The sequence below is a fragment of the Bombina bombina genome, chromosome 6, assembly GCF_027579735.1.
Source record: "Bombina bombina isolate aBomBom1 chromosome 6, aBomBom1.pri, whole genome shotgun sequence".
NCBI lineage: Eukaryota > Metazoa > Chordata > Amphibia > Anura > Bombinatoridae > Bombina > Bombina bombina.
The window spans coordinates 795,177,703-795,195,023 of record NC_069504.1 but is presented as its reverse complement, the minus strand read 5'-3'; the positions used below and the strand labels follow the sequence as shown (position 1 = coordinate 795,195,023).

The 17,321-nt window shown below is 42.4% G+C and overlaps 1 protein-coding gene across 1 annotated transcript in view; it reads right to left on the bottom strand.

The window, feature by feature from the left end:
* Window positions 1-17,321, bottom strand: part of LOC128664630 (zinc metalloproteinase-disintegrin-like batroxstatin-2) — a 109,865-nt gene that overhangs the window by 45,529 nt on the left and 47,015 nt on the right. The window contains exon 11 of the mRNA XM_053719445.1: window positions 16,802-16,932. Coding sequence (XP_053575420.1) covers window positions 16,802-16,932 — 131 coding nt within the window. The remainder of the gene's footprint in view (window positions 1-16,801; window positions 16,933-17,321) is intronic.

Sequence of the window (17,321 nt, the reverse complement as noted above, 5' to 3'; positions counted from 1 at the left end):
ACAATATGGGAGCGATCTAAGAATAAGCCTCCTCATTACAACATAAGTGCATAGTCATACATACGAATAAATGGTAAAAAAAATACCTCATGATTAAATAAATTAAATAAAACACTATAACATCATACAATAATATAAGGTATACCACAACTGCAAACTTGTCAAACATTTAGGTGAGGAACTTTGGTCTGAGAGGACATATTAGAGCACTTCAAGAATTATAAGCCGCCTCATTACAATGAGTGCATACATATGAACAAATGGTAAAACACTACCTTATTATAATATTTATTTTCACTGATGGATGAGATTTAAATAAAGTAGAAGATCTTGATGGTTTGTTTAAAGGGAAATGAAACCCAAAATATTTTTTTTTTCATGATTCAGACAGGGCATGCACTTTTAAACAACTTTTCAAATTACTAATTTGTTTCATTCTTTTGGAATCCTTAGTTGAAAAGCATACATAGGTAGACTGAGGAGCAGCAATGCATGTCTGGGAGCAGGCAGCTGATTGGCGAATACACAGAAATGCTCTTTTCATTGGTTTTTCCAGTAGTGCATTGCTGTTCCTTAAACAAAGGATACCAAGAAGAGAATGAAGTAAAGTTCATAAGTAAATTGGAAAGTTGTTTAAAATCATGAAAGAAATTTTTTGGGTTTCATGCCCCTTTAAGTAATATATGGTAAAATATGAAGTAAAAAAGATACAAACAGATAAAAAAATCTATAAAGGAGTGCAAGAATAAGCCTTGGGTTTTCTTACATATATACATCTTTAGGAATTTGTATCAATATCATGAGCACCTTATAATATCCCTGTCTCCTTAAGAAATGCACAACCATGTGTGTTCATTTCTTCCTATAAACCCTTCTCATTAACCATGTCATTACCCATTCTACAAAAATTCTTATACAATACCACCACCGTATGTGAATGAGCATGATTAAGGGTGAAAGGGAGCCCTGGAAGAGTGCCTACTCAAGAGGGGCATTTGACCCTAGTGTAGGTCTGAAGGAAGATTTGGAGTGGCTAGGAGTTTAAGGTAGGAGGGGCCTTAGGAGTGTTATTTAAGTTAGGGGAGGGTCCTGTAAAGAGCGCCGAAATTAGTCTGCAAGGTCTGTGGGAAAAGAAGCTTGTTTTTCTGCCACATACCTTGCAGCATGGCAGCTCTTGAGGACCTGTTGGCAGCAGTCATGGCCCTTGCTCAAGCCAGGGGCACAGACTGGGTTAGCAAGCAGCTTAAGGCGGAAGGGATGGAGCCGCCTGAGAGAACAGAATACAGCGGCAGAGGCCGGGAGCAGCGGAGGAGGCGACGAGAGCTGAGGAGATGGCCGATGGCGGCCGGAGGACTGATGTCATCACCCGGCGGTCGGGAGGCAGAGGACGGAGGACAAGGGCTGCGGTGGCAGGTATGTAGAGGCCTGGAGTGGGGGCAGTGTGGTGGTAAGCAGGGCAGTGTGGTGGTGTAATGAGAGGTAATGTGGGAAGGGTCTGGGGGCCTACGAGCGGGGACTGGGGGAGAAGGATGGGGCCAGGGGAGCGCTAGTCGGTCAGGGTGGGGGGAAGGGTAGCGAAAGCTGCAGGGCCACGGAGGGTTCAGAGGGGGGGGGGGGCGGGCAGAGGCCTAAATAAGTAAAAAAGTAAAAAAAGGAGGGCATACTGGGTTTTAAAGGGCGTGAGGGATAAGCACGAAGTGGCCCCAGAAGTAGTTAGGATGGTGCGTGCAGACAAGCATGAAGTGGGTTAAAAAAAAAAGAAGTGCGGAGGGGTGCGGGATAAGCACAATTTGGCCCCAGGGAAGGTGGGCAAACAAAGGGGTAGGGACCGGTAAGGCGCATCGCATGTTAGGTGATGGGAGGTGGTGGGGTGTGGGGGAGGTCGGTGGGGAGGGCCTTGAAAGCACAGGCTGACCAGTCATCCAAGCCTGGGGTAAGGGAGAGGTTAGAAGGAGTGGGTTGTGGATGCCTCCCTATAGGCAAAGGAGTAGCAGGTACCCAAAATAAAAAGTTGCCGGTTTGTGGCTGCCCCTCTTCCCCCCCTTCCTTCTTTTGCCCGGGTTATGGTGTCCTGGGGGGGCGTGGGTTATATGGATCAAATGTGGGGTAATTAATGGAGATTGTGTTTGCATACCTCCCCAGCTTCATCAGAAAACAGAGTTATAGCCGGGAGCAGTGATGGCAGACCTGTTGGGCAGGGGTCGCCTTTAAGGGAGCTGGAGTAAAATAAAATGGACATGGACATGAATTTCTTGGGAGACTCTTTTAACGAGTTTGAGGATGAACAGCAAGGAGCCGCTGAGGAATCAGGAGCAGTAGCGGTGGACCAGGTAGGCGACATGAGTATGTTGGCCCAGCTGTTACAAATTATGTCCCCTGGTGCCACTGGTGGTGAGAGAGAAGGGAGAGGTCCTAGTCAAGAAGGAGGCGGGGGACAATGGACTGGGGTCAGCGGAGGCAGGACTGGATCAGGGTGGTCTGGTAGGACTGGCCTTGAAAATATGTTCTCTTCGCAGGCTGGACCAAGACACAGCTGCAGATATGGAAGCCGTAGAGATAGCGGGGCCAGAGTGGAGAGACGGCGGGGCAGGTCCCGAGCCCCAGTGGATAACAGGAGAAGGAGGGTTCCGCAAGCTTCGCCCACATGGGGCAGGTTGGAAAGGTCGCCTAGGAGAGATAGCAACACCAACAAGGGGAGATCAAAGCCCAGGGCGAGGTCATCAGGTCGGCATGGAGAAGACACAGGGAGAGGGCAGAGGTGGTCGGCTGAAAGGACTAGGAGGCTGGTAGTGGAAGGATGCAGGAGCCAGGAAGCCAGCAGCACGGGACCAGTTACGGCGCCTATCAGCACAGGTGAGGTAGCTGGGGTGGCTGCAGTATCCTCTGTTTGTAACACGAACAATGTGGGTCAAGGCTCTATCGGGGTGGCAACATTGTTAAAGGGGTTGAAGGACTTGGTAGAGCAGGTAGAAAAGCATGGCAGCGGAGGGGGTGTAACAGGTGTTTAGAGTCAGCAGGTGGGAGCGTAAGGCGCGCCAGGGAGTATGGTGGCGAACACTGTGGGAGGATCCATTGAAGTGGCGGAAGTTGCGATGAGTAGACCATGTTTGTGCACGATTGGGCCGCTGGGCATACATTTAACTTAAGAAACTAAGGAGAAGATTTGGAAGCGGGAATTCTTGGAGATTTTCTCGCTACTTCCCCTGGAGCAGTTTGTGGAGATAAAAGAAGACCCAAAAGGGGAGCAAGGAAAGAAGGAGGAGGAAGAGCGCAAGAAAAGATACAAAAATATGCCGAAAACATTTGGGAATTGGTCACAGGCATTTTGTATCTTAGCCAGTGTGACAGCGGAAAAGTTCCCAGATCAAGGATCGCCATTATTATTATTATTATCGGCTGCGTATCGGACGTACGGAGGGATGGCGTGGTGGAGGTACGACGAACAGTTCCGCCAGAGGATAGCAGTGAGGCCGGACATGAAGTGGGATGATCGGGACATGGGTATCTGGCTGGAGATGATGACTCCGCTCAGAGGCGGGCAGTCCTTTCGTGCCTCAGTTGGAGCAAGCGGCGGAGGGGCCAGATCAACAGCAGTGGTGGCACTCAGAAAAGGCTTATGCTTCCAGTTCAATGATGGACAGTGTAGATTCGGGGGGGGGCATGTAAGTATAAGCACGAATGCTCAGGTTGTAGGGGAGCGCACGCCTTCTCGAAATGCTTTAAGAGGGGGAGGGTGTCGGCTAAGCCAGGGGACGTGGTTGCAAAGGGAACGGACCCCAGTGAAGGTCGCAGAGATGGTACCATGGTTAAGACAGTACGCTAGGGGGAAGAGAGGAAGGATGGATGCAGAGCTGTTGCTTACTGGTTTTAGTTTGGGGTTTTGGATACCGTTTGACGAGAAAGAGGGTTTTAGGGCAAAGGGGACTCTAAAATCGGCAAGGTTGTTCCCAGAGGTGGTAAGGAGTAAATTGGGGAAGGAAGTGGCGTTGTGGAGGATGGCAGGTCCATTTTGGGAGATCCCGATGGATAATTTGAGGGTTTCCTTGTAATGCTAAACAGCAGTATTGGATCTATTTTTGCAGAGGAGAGATACAAGGAAACATAATTAACATAACATATCCATGCCTTCTTGTTATGTTTTTTGTAGCTTGATTCAGCTCTGAAATATCACTGAAATAATCCAGAATTGCGAAGCAAGCAGTTAATATATAAATAGGGTTTTAGAAGTGTTTTATGAATTAGGCGATTAATCACTTCTGGCAACACACTAGTCAACAGCAACAATTGTTACAAAGGTAAGATACACTGTATAGTTAAGTATGAGTGGAAAGGATTTCTATTACTGTTAAACCAATGTGTACACATATACTTAAGTCCAATACAATTGTATATATATATATATACCAGACTGCAAGGAATAACTGTAAGACCGGTACTTACTTTTACTAATATTTAATTACTTGAAGACTTGATCGGATCAAGAGGGATTGAGAGGAACGTTATGCTCCAATGCTGGTCTGAGAGAGAGTGAAGGGAGCGGGCTGCGTGACCGCAAACACAGAAAAGTAGATCCGGTTCTACACTGAAAGAAAATAGTGAGACTGAAACAACAGTGGTAGCGGCAACTGAAGCCGTGAAGCTGAACCAGGGGGTTGGCTTTAATGACGTTAGACAGGTAACAGTGCAACAAGATTAGAATGATCCCAGTAGCTCGTTATTACACTTATTTGTAAAATTATGCAGTTTGTTTTAAATTAGCCTTCTGAGTGGAAGTCCCACGATACTCACAGTATTAGCAAGTTATAAGTTGTTGTATCCGCAAGGAGAGAAAAAGACACAAAAGGATAATCCTCAATTCAGGAACGGCTGGGCAAAAGAGCAGCTAGTGTTAACTAGCCAGGATTCAAATCACCAAGCAATGAATTATGGGAAAGGTGAGGCTTTATAGGCAGGATGTAACCAGGTGATCTCCTTAAAGGTATATGCATGACATTCCCCTTCGGGTGTTGTGCCAAAAATGGTAGTGGGGAAATTTAGGATGATCCATCACTTATCTTACCCAAAAGGGGGTTCGGGCAATGATGGGATTGATCCAGAGATGGCAGCAGTCTGATATGCATCATTTGACAGGGCAGTAGATCTAGTTCGAGCGGCGGGGTTGGGTGCAAGAATCGCAAAAGTAGATGTGGAGGCAGCCTTTATGTTGTTGCCAGTACACCCACGGTGTCATCACTTGCTGGGTTGTTTTTTGACGGGTCGTATTTCATAGACCTGTTTGCCGATGGGCTGCTCTATCTCCTGTGCATATTTCGAGAAATTCAGCTTGTTTGTGAAGTGGGTAGTTCGACAACTGTCTGGGGTGGACTCAGTCGTTCACTATTTAGATGATTTTTTGTCCAGGGCCCGGAGGGGTCCAGGGATTGTGAACAGCTGATGAGGACGTTCATGCAGGTGGCAGACAGATTTGGGATTCTGGAGGCGGCGGAAAAGATGATGGGCCCCTCCACATGCCTGAGTTTTTTGGGGATTCAACTTGATACGATCCGGATGGAGTGTAGTCCACCGGCAGATAAAGTGGGAGATCTACTTGCGGCAATTGAGAGTGCATTGGGGAAGCCAAAGCTCAGGTTGAAAGAGCTGCAGTCCTTAATTAGCAAGTACAATTTTGTGTGTAAGATTATCCCGGTGGGAAGGATCTTCATGAGAAAGCTGTCTCTAGCGACGGCAGGAGCAAAAGAACCGTCTCATAGGATACGGCTTAGGGCAGAACTCAAGGAAGACCTGGTGATTTGGAAACAGTTTTTAAAAGAATTTGATGGGAAGGCATTGGTTTAAGAAGTGGTGTTGGCAGAGGCAGAGCTCTATTTGTATACAGATGCGGTGGGAGCAACAGGATTTGGGACCTATCTGCAGGGTAAGTGGTGTGTGGGACAATGGCCAGAACTTTGGGTATAGGAAGAGTTGACAAAAAATCTGGTATACCTGGAGTTGTTCCCATTGGTAGTGGCTTTGGAAGTATGGCCGCACATATTGATGGATAAGAGAGTTATTTTTCATTCGGATAACATGGGTGTGGTGTCGGCTCTTAACCGCCTGTTGGCTTCTTCCTTGCTGGTAGTTCATTTATTGCGTTTGTTTGTCTTGAAATGTTTAAAATGTAATGTTCTTTTTCGTGCTGTACATGTGCCAGGTAAGGAGAACAATGTGGCTGATGCTCTTTCCCGTTTGCAGTGGGATCGTTTTGGTGCCTGGCGGAGGAGTTTGGGGAACAATGTCCAGAGTCGCTATGGGAGAGAGCATTCGTAGCAGGCTGAACATGGTGAGGGGAGCGGTAGCTCTGGGAACTTGGAGGTCATACAGTCAGGTATGGGAGTTGTGGTTTAAGTTCTTACAGGGTTGGGGGTGTGGTCCAATCGGCAGAGGACAGAGTGAGGGCCATCCTGGACTGGATGGAGGAATGGAAACAAATAGGGGTTTCGAAATCCACGGTCAAGAGGAGACTAGCTGCATTGGCGTTTCTGTTTCAACTCATGGGGCTAGAAGATCTGTCCAAACGTTGTATGGTCAGGTTGGCGGCGAGGAGTTTATGTAGAGGGAGGAATTCACAAGACAGCAGAAGACCTGTGGTTTTTGCTGTACTAATGAGGATAGTAAGGAAATTACAGGATATTTGTTCTTCAGAGTTCGAGTTGAAACTGTTTAGGTTGGTTTTTGTGATTGCCTTTTTGGGGCTTTCAGAGTTTCGGAGCTGGTGGGGAAGAATAGAAGAGATAAGGGTGGGATCCACATGGCGGACGTGTAAGTGTGTGGAGATGCGCTGACGATTTGGCTGAGAAAGTCAAAAACTGATCAGACAGGGAGAGGTTGTCAGATAACGTTGAGGGCCATGGGGGGGGGCATGTTGCCCTGTTCAGGGGTTTATAGATTACACAGAAGTGAGGCCTCAGAGGCTGGGTCCCTTGTTCATTCACATGGAAGGGACGTCCTTGTCACAATTTCAGTTCAGGGCAGCTTTTAGGAAGTGTGTTGGAATGATAGGCTTGGAGCCAAGGGAGTTTGGGACACACTCTTTTAGGATAGGGGGGGTCAAGAGAATTGGAAGGTGGTTTTCTAAGCGTTATATGACATATATTAGACCAGCCCTGGTTTAGCTGTTAATGTGGTGGTTGTTGTCCCCTTTTGTTTACACAGGTCCGGTTCACTGTTGGCTAATGGCCCACTCATACATATTCTGGGTGAGGAAGGCGGCTGCAGTTAAGTAGTGTGGGGAACAGATGGGGAGGTCAGCATCCGATGGCTAGGTTTGAGAGGCATGAGGTGGGACCAGTTGTTGGTGAGAGTGGTAGAGTATTCTCGTTTGTTCCACCCTCATGATATATTGTTAATTCATGTTGGGGGTAACAATCTGGGGTTTATATCGCAATGAAGAGGGATGCTAGGAGATTGTTGGAACTTTTTCCGGGTTTAGTGATTTTGTGGTCTGAAATTGAGCCGAGGTTGGCCTGGAGGTCTGCTTGGGATGTAAAAAGATTGGATTTGAAAAAGCCGGAGTTGCCGGCGAAACATATTAGGGAAAAAGGGCATATGGGACCCTTTAATATTAATGGTTTCAATGTAGATCTAGACTGGTAATAATTGATATCTGAGCTGACACGCTGAGCAATAAACATAACTAACGGACAGTGACTGACAGTCTCACTGGTTCCGTTTATATAGTGTTGATGTATCACTACTTTTTACCTTTATACTGGTTACTAGTACTATAAATATATATCTCTGATCCTTTCATCAACTTGGGTTGCAACTTTTTTGAATGTAATGTGACGAAATCACTACAAAGCTGGCAGCAAACAATCTGAAGTCTCAAGTGATAGTGTAAGAATATACAGCAACTTAGTTATAGGTGATAAAATCCATTGCAGTCCACGGACTATCATAACATATTACACTGTTTTGTTTAACAGTTTAATTTAATAAACTGATATATAATAAACTTACAGTTGCTTGAAACAATAGATAAGGTCCATTGCTTCTATAAGATATTGAGATTACAAAAGACTGCTACAATACACTATATTGTATTGGGAATAGTTTAATAAATACTAACTTGTATTTATTTGGAATAACAGACAAGATTTGTTTCTCATGCAGTTATTATTTAATTCCCATATATGATAAAAGTAACCCATTCGACTGCAATCCAACATAGCTCAGACCCAAAATAATTGTCTTTGTAATTTAATAATGACAATGTAGGAGCCAATAATAAAAGGTCTCCTGAGTAATACTACAATTCACTGACATTATATCATATCACGCCAATCTGGTGAGACGTCCCCAGGGCTCTCTTTATATAAGCCAGTCTTGTATCACATGTTGATTTTAAAGCACCCATTTTTAAAATATATCTATTAAAGTTGTAATTTTAATTAAATCTGTTGTAAATTCTCCACACAGTTATAACACACCTAGGGGAATAGAGTGCTATTTGTGTACCCTTTCTTTACAACAATCTAGTTGTAATTACTTAAGTGTTCGCTTATACACAGCACCTAAGGGCTCATATTATAATTTATAAGGCTAATTGAGCAGTATTACAAGCCCTTCCCCAATACACAATCTCTAGTAGTGCCATCATTTCATTTTTCTTTCCTTTTGTTAAATAGCAGTCATCGATCTTGTGTCTATTCGTATTTTTACCAACTTTATTTATACCCTGTCACTAAACACTGCCACTATACTAAAATGTTTAACCCCTATCCCGCCGCTCCCGGACCCCGCTGCCACCTTAATAAAGTTATTAACCCCTATCCTGCCGCTCCCGGACCCTGCCTCCACCTAAATAAATGTATTAACCCCTATCCCACTACTCCTGGACCCCGCCACCACCTAAATAAATGTATTAACCCCTATCCCGCCGCTCCCGGACCCTGCCGCCACCTAAATAAATGTATTAACCCCTATCCCGCCGCTCCCGGACCCCGCCGCCACCTAAATAAATGTATTAACCCCAATCCCGCCGCTCCTGGACCCTGCCGCCACCTAAATAAATGTATTAACCCCTATCCCGCCGCTACCGGACCCTGCCACCACCTAAATAAATGTATTAACCCCTATCCCACCGCTCTCGGACCCCGCCGCCACTAAATAAACGTATTAACCCCTAAACCTCTGGCCTCCCACATCACTACCACTAACTAAACCTATTAATTCCTAGACAGCAGCCCCCCACCTGGCCATAAACTAAATTAAGCTATTAACCCCTAAACCTAACAACCCCCTAAATTAAAATAAAAATTACCACATCCCTATCTTAAAATAAATTTAAACTTACCTGTAGAATTAAAATAAACTATTTTTAAACTATTAATTAACCTACCCTAACTATTATACTACACTTAAATTAAACCAATTAAATTAACTAAATTACATATTAAAAAACCTTTAACCCTACTCAAATTATTTAAATCTACTATTAAACCTTATAAAAAATTACTAAATTACAAAAAAAAATAAACCCTAAGTTACAAATTACGAGAAACAAAACCCACATTATCAAAAATAAAAAACAATTACATCTAATCTAATAGCCCTATCAAAATAAAAAAGCCCCCTCCAAAATAAAAGAAAAACCCTAGCCTACACTAAACTATCAATGGCCCTTAAAAGGGCCTTTTGTGGGGCATTGCCCCAAAGAAATCAGCTCTTTTACCTGTAAAAAAAAATAGAAACACCACCCAACAGTGAAACCCACCACCCCTACAACCAACCCCCACAAATAAAAACCCTATCTAAAATAACCTAAGCTCCCCATTGCCCTGACAGGGGCATTTGTATGTGCATTGCCCTTAAAAGGGCATTTAGCTCTTTTACTGCCCAGACCCTACTCTAAAAATAAAACCCACCCAAAAAGCCCTTAAATAAATCTAACACTAACCCCCCGCTTGAAGGATCCATCCTGCCGGCAAGAAGTCTTTATCCGGACGGCAAGAAGTCTTCATTCGGGCGGCCTCTTCCATCTTCATCCAGACGGTATCTTCTATCTTCATCCATCCGGCGCGGAGCGGGTCCATCCTGAAGACATCCGGCACGGAGCTCCTCTACAATACGGTCACCGCCGTGAACTAGAACTTAAATGCAAGTGACGTCATCCAAGATGGCGTCCCTTGCATTCCTATGGGCTGAAAGGTTCCAATCAGCCAATAGGATTAGAGCTGCTAAAATCCTATTGGCTGTTCCAATCAGCCAATATGATTAAGCTCTCATCCTATTTTTAGAGTAGGGTCTGGGCAGTAAAATAGCTAAATGCCCATACAAATGCCCTTTTCAGGGCAATAGGGAGCTTAGGTAATTTTAGATAGGGTTTTTATTTGGGGGGTTGGTTGTGGGGGTGGTGGGTTTTACTGTTGGGGGGTGTTTGTATTTTTTTTACAGGTAAAAGAGCTGATTTCTTTGGGGCAATGCCCCACAAAAGGCCCTTTAAAAGGCCATTGGTAGTTTAGTGTAGGCTAGGTTTTTTATTTTGGGGGGCTTTTTTTATTTTTATAGGGCTATTAGATTAGGTGTAATTCTTTTTTATTTTTGATAATGGGGTTTGTTTTTTTTCGTAATTTAGTGTTTTTTATTTTTTGTAACAGCGTTTTTTTTTTTTTTAATTTAGTAATTTTTTTTATAAGGTTTAATAGTAGATTTAAATAATTTGAGTAGGGTTAGGTTTTTTTTAATATGTAATTTAGTTAATTTAATTGGTAGTTTAATTTAAGTGTAGTATAATAGTTAGTTATGTTAATGTTAATTAATAGTTTAAAAATAGTTTATTTTAATTCTACAGGTAAGTTTAAATTTATTTTAAGATAGGGATGTGGTAATTTTAATTTAAAGTTAGCTGCTTGTTAGATTTAGGGGTATATAGCTTAATTTAGTTTATGGCGATGTAAGGGGGCTGGCAGTTTAGGGGTTAATAGGTTTAGTTAGTGGTAGTAATGTGGGAGGCCAGCGGTGGGGTCCGGGAGCGGCGGGATAGGGGTTAATACATTTATTTAGGTGGCGACGGGGTCCGGGAGTGGCGGAATAGGGGTTAATACATTTATTTAGGTGGCGGTGGGGTCCGGCAGCGACGGGATAGGGGTTAATACATTTATTTAGGTGGCGGCGGGGTCGGGGAGCAGTGAAATAGGGGTTAATAACATTATGTAGGTGGCAGCGATGTTGGGGCGGCAGATTAGGGGTGTTAAGACTTGTGGCTTATGTTAGGGTGTTAGGTGTAAAAGTAATGGGTTTTAACCATATGAATCAATGGGATTTCTGGCAGCATTGAACATAAGGTTTCGCTGCTTTCAGATTCCTATCGATTCCTATGGCATCCGCGGCCTCCAGGGTGGCGGATTGAAAACCAGGTACGCTGGGCCGGAATAGCCGCGAGCATACTTGTTAACTATTTAATAACTTTGAAAAAGTGTCAAATAGTGCCGAATGTGTATTCGGAACATCTGTAATGATGTAAGCATCGATCTGTGTCGAATTGAGAGCGACGGATCATATGTTACGTCACAGATTTCAAATTTTGCCTGTCTGTAGGCTTTGATAACTAGGTTGGATCAAGCTAGAAACAATTACGCTGCGGAATTCCAGCGTATTTGTGGTTGACGACTTCATAAATATCCCCCATAGGCGTATTTGAGCCCTTTCCAGTCAAATATCTTGAAATATGCAATATCATTTTTATTCATTTTAATATGGTTTCATGTGTTTGTAATAGAAATATTTCACATTCCTATGTTCTTCACTTAGAAGGAAATGTTATTTATATTTATGTACAATATATATCTATGTGTGTATTTATTCATATAGATATATAGGTATAGATATATATTTTACAAAAAATAATAGTTTTTTTATATATATATATATATATATATATTGCAAAAAAAAATGTCTTCAATGTAAAGAACATAGGAATGTAAAGTATCACTATCACACTTCGGGTTTAGCACAGTTGATGTGGTGTTAGTTTTTTTTAGTGTGTTCCATAGAAGTCAAAGAGGAGAAGATGTAAGCATGGTCTTGGTATCTGAAGTCTTGAAATTAGCACGTTGGGCTTTTGCACACGATATTACTTTTTACTTTCAAATTATAATATACAGTTAGCGTGCAAGTTAAAAAAAATAACTTCGCGCACCACTTGTAATCTGGCCCTAAATAGGCCCTGGAGAGAACACTGCATATGCATAATAGAATTTTTTTACGTTTACATATAAGTCAGAAATTACTGACTAAAAGGATGTGCTAGATAGCACCTCTGTTTCCTAAATTGAATATCACCTATTTCCATGAAACAAAGTTTTACGGCTGTATTTAGGATTGTGCTAAAGCTCAACACTTAACTCACCGCTAGTAATACAAACGTAGCGAGCGCGCTAACAGTGATCCCTGCATTATCCATTAAAAGGATAACATGCACACTTAACAGCAGCTTTGGTTGAAATATGTAACCTAACCATCCACCTGTAATACAAGATTGTGGGTTGTTCTTTGTGCAAGTTCAAGCAAAAAGATAATGCACACTGAGCTATCAATTTTGCTCCACTTGTAATTTAAATGATGGGGGTAAATTTAATAAAGGTTGAGCAAATCATATCCGCTTGACCTCGCTTTCTGGTGATTGCATCCAAAAAAACTGTACAGCACCCAGGTAGAATTTCAGGTGCACGTGGAAAAAACGGGGGACTGTTAATCCCTAGAAACTCCAACAAACTCCAACAAACAAGAACTCCACAGCACCTCATATTTCTGGTGAAATGCTTGTGCAATGCCGCCCCCTGCTCACCGGCGGCCAATCAGCCACAAACAGGGGGCGTCAATCATCCCAATCGCATTGGATCGGGATGATTTCAGTCCGCCACCTAAAAGGTGGAGGAGAAGTTAAGGAGAAGCGGTCCTATGCTTCTTAAAGGGACACTGAACCCAAATTTTATCTTCTGTGATTCAGATAGAGCATGCAATTTTAAGCAACTTTCTCTGGACAGCACTTTTTGATTAGTGGATAAATGTATCCACCAATCAGCAAGGACAACCCAGGTTGTTCACTAAAAATGAGCAGTCATCTAAAACTTAGATTCCTGCATTTCAAATAAAGATATAAACGGCTAGATTTAGAGTTCTGCGGCCAAAGGGGTGCGTTAGCTACGCGTGTATTTTTTCCCCCACACCTTTTAAATACCACTGGTATTTAGAGTTCACAGAAGGGCTGCGTTAGGCTCCAAAAAGGGAGCGTAGAGCCTAATTTGCTGCCACTGCAACTCTAAATACCAGCGGTGCTTACGGATGCGGCCAGCTTCAAAAACGTGCTCGTGCACGATTCCCCCATAGGAAACAATGGGGCAGTTTGAGCTGAAAAAAAAACCTAACACCTGCAAAAAAGCAGCGTTCAGCTCCTAACGCAGCCCCATTGTTTCCTATGGGGAAACACTTCCTATGTCTGCACCTAACACCCTAACATGAATCCCGAGTCTAAACACCCCTAACCTTACACTTATTAACCCCTAATCTGCTGCCCCCGCTATCGCTGACACCTGCATTACACTATTAACCCCTAATCTGCCGCTCCGGACACCGCCGCAACCTACGTTATCCCTATGTACCCCTAATCTGCTGCCTCTAACACCGCCGACCCCTATATTATATTTATTAACCCCTAATCTGCCGCCCCCAACGTCGCCGCCACCTACCTACAATTATTGACCCCTAATCTGCCGACCGGACCTCACCGCTACTCTAATAAATGTATTAACCCCTAAAGCTAAGTCTAACCCTAACCCTAACACCCCCCTAAATTAAATATAATTTTAATCTAACGAAATAAAATCAATCTTATTAAATAAATTAATCCTATTTAAAGCTAAATATTTACCTGTAAAATAAACCCTAATATAGCTACAATATAAATAATAATTATATTGTAGCTATTTTAGGATTAATATTTATTTTACAGGCAACTTTGTATTTATTTTAACCAGGTACAATAGCTATTAAATAGTTAATAACTATTTAATAGCTACCTAGATAAAATAATTACAAAATTACCTGTAAAATAAATCCTAACCTAAGTTACAATTAAACCTAACACTACACTATCAATAAATTAATTAAATAAACTATCTACAATTATATCAACTAAACTAAATTACCAACAAAAAAACCCACTAAATTACAAAAACAAACAAACACTAAATTACAAAAAATAAAAAAAGATTACAAGAATTTTAAACTAATTACACCTACTCTAAGCCCCCCAAAATAAAAAAATGCCCTACCCTATTCTAAAATAAAAATTGTAAAGCTCTTTTACCTTACCAGCCCTTAAAATGGCCTTTTGCGGGGCATGCCCCAAAGAATTCTGCTCCTGAAGATTATGCCCCTGAAGATCTTCCTACCTTGTCTTCACCACGCCGGGTATCACCGATCCGTCCAGAAGAGGGTCCGAAGTCTTCCTCCTATCTGCCAAGAAGAGCTCCTCCAGAGGGTCCAAAGTCTTCATCCTATCTGGGCAGAAGAGGACATCCGGACCGGCAGCCAATCAGATTGAGCTTGTATTCTATTGGCTGATCGGAACAGCCAATAGAATGTGAGCTCAATCTGATTGGCTGATTGGATCAGCCAATCCAATTGAACTTGAATCTGATTGGCTGATTCAATCAGCCAATCAGATTTTTCCTACCTTAATTCCAATTGGCTGATAGAATCCTATCAGCCAATCGGAATTCGAGGGACGCCATCTTGGATGACGTCCCTTAAAGGAACCTTCATTCGTCGTTAGTCCATCGGTGAAGAAGGATGGCTCTCCGTCGGCTGCTTGAAGATGGTCCCGCTCCGCGCCGGATGGAAGAAGATAGAAGATGCCACTTGGATGAAGATGTCTGCCGGTCCGGATGTCCTCTTCTGCCCGGATATGATGAACACTTTGGACCCTCTGGAGGAGCTCTTCTTGCTGGATAGGAGGAAGACTTCGGACCCTCTTCTGGACGGATCGGTGATACCCGGCGTGGTGAAGACAAGGTAGGAAGATCTTCAGGGGCTTAGTGTTAGGTCTTTTACCTTACCAGCCCTTTTAAGGGCTGGTAAGGTAAAAGAGCTTTACCATTTTTATTTTAGAATAGGGTAGGGCATTTTTTTATTTTGGGGGGCTTTGTTATTTTTTTAGGGGGCTTAGAGTAGGTGTAGTTAGTTTAAAATTCTTGTAATCTTTTTTTATTTTTTGTAATTTAGTGGGGGGGGTTTTGTGTAATTTAGTGTTTGTTTTTTTGTAATTTAGTTTAGTTGATATAATTGTAGATAATTGTAGATAGTTTATTTAATTTATTTATTGATAGTGTAGTGTTAGGTTTAATTGTAACTTAGGTTAGGATTTAATTTACAGGTAATTTTGTTATTATTTTAACTAGGTAGCTATTAAATAGTTATTAACTATTTAATAGCTATTGTACCTGGTTAAAATAAATAAAAAGTTGCCTGTAAAATAAATATTAATCCTAAAATAGCTACAATATAATTATTATTTATATTGTAGCTATATTAGGGTTTATTTTACTGGTAAGTATTTAGCTTTAAATAGGAATAATTTATTTAATAAGATTGATTTTATTTAGTTAGATTTAAATAAAATTTAATTTAGGGGGGTGTTAGGGTTAGGGTTAGACTTAGCTTTAGGGGTTAATACATTTATTAGAGTAGCGGCGAGGTCCGGTCGGCAGATTAAGGGTTAATACTTGAAGTTAGGTGTCGGCGATGTTAGGGAGGGCAGATTAGGGGTTAATGCTATTTATTATAGGGTTTTTGAGGCGGGAGTGAGGCGGATTAGGGGTTAATAACTTTATTATAGTATCGGTGAGGTCCGGTCGGCAGATTAGGGGTTAATAATTGTAGGTAGGTAGCGGTGACGTTGGTGGGGGGCAGATTAGGGGTTAATAAATATAATATAGGGGTCGGCGATGTTAGGGGCAGCAGATTAGGGGTACATAGGAATAATGTAGGTGGCGGCAGTGTGCGGTCAGCAGATTAGGGGTTAAAAAAATTTAATAGAGTGGCGGCGATGTGGGGGGGGTCTCGGTTTAGGGGTACATAGGTAGTTTATGGGTGTTAGTGTACTTTAGAGCACAGTAGTTAAGAGCTTTATGAACTGGCGTTAGCCCAGAAAGCTCTTAACTCCTGGCTTTTCTCTGCGGCTGTAGTCTTGTCGTTAGATTTCTAACGCTCACTTTAGCCAAGACTCTAAATACCGGCGTTAGAAAGATCCCATTGAAAAGATAGGATATGCAATTGGCGTAGGGGGATCTGCGGTATGGAAAAGTCGCGGCTGGAAAGTGAGCGTTAGACCCTTTCATGACTGACTCTAAATACCGGCGGTAAAAACCAGCGTTAGGACCCCCTAACGCTGGTTTGGACGGCTAACGCAGAACTCTAAATCTAGGCGAAAGATAATAAAGAAAATTGGATAATAGGAGTAAATTAGAAAGTTGCTTAAAATGTCATGCTCTATCTGAATCATGAAATAAAAAATTTGGGTTCAGTGTCCCTTTAACTTCAGTTTCTGCCGGACCTTCATCAAAGGAGGTAGGAAGCAGCATCCGCTGCTTAATAAATCTACCCCATAGTGTTTAATGTCCATTTAATAAAAGATGTAAATTTGCATAACCAGTTCTACCTTCCCCATGTGCTTTGGAAAGTTAGATCCTAATAAATAGACTGTTTAATAAGACTAAATAATCACACTGTATGATTGATCACGTGATGATCTTGTGCTCACCTGACAGAGACCGACATGATGCAAGTACTAGCAGAGCAGGTGCAATCGCTGGTATCATGTTCCATCCCCAGGTTGTGTCCCAGTTCATGTGCAAAGGTTATTGCAACTAACATAGCAGAAGTAGCAGAATCCTAAGAGAAGAGAGATGAGAAAATAAAATAAGAACTGAAGTTAGAAGGCTTTGATTTACAGAATACAAAATAACTGTAATTTTAGTCATCTTTCTAAAGTAGGGATAATCATTGTTGGTAATACTTACTCACACACACATATACACATACACACATGCATACACACACATACACACACACATACACACATACGCACACACACACACACATACACACATACACATACAGGGAGTGCAGAATTATTAGGCAAATGAGTATTTTGACCACATCATCCTCTTTATGCATGTTGTCTTACTCCAAGCTGTATAGGCTCGAAAGCCTACTACCAATTAAGCATATTAGGTGATGTGCATCTCTGTAATGAGAAGGGGTGTGGTCTAATGACATCA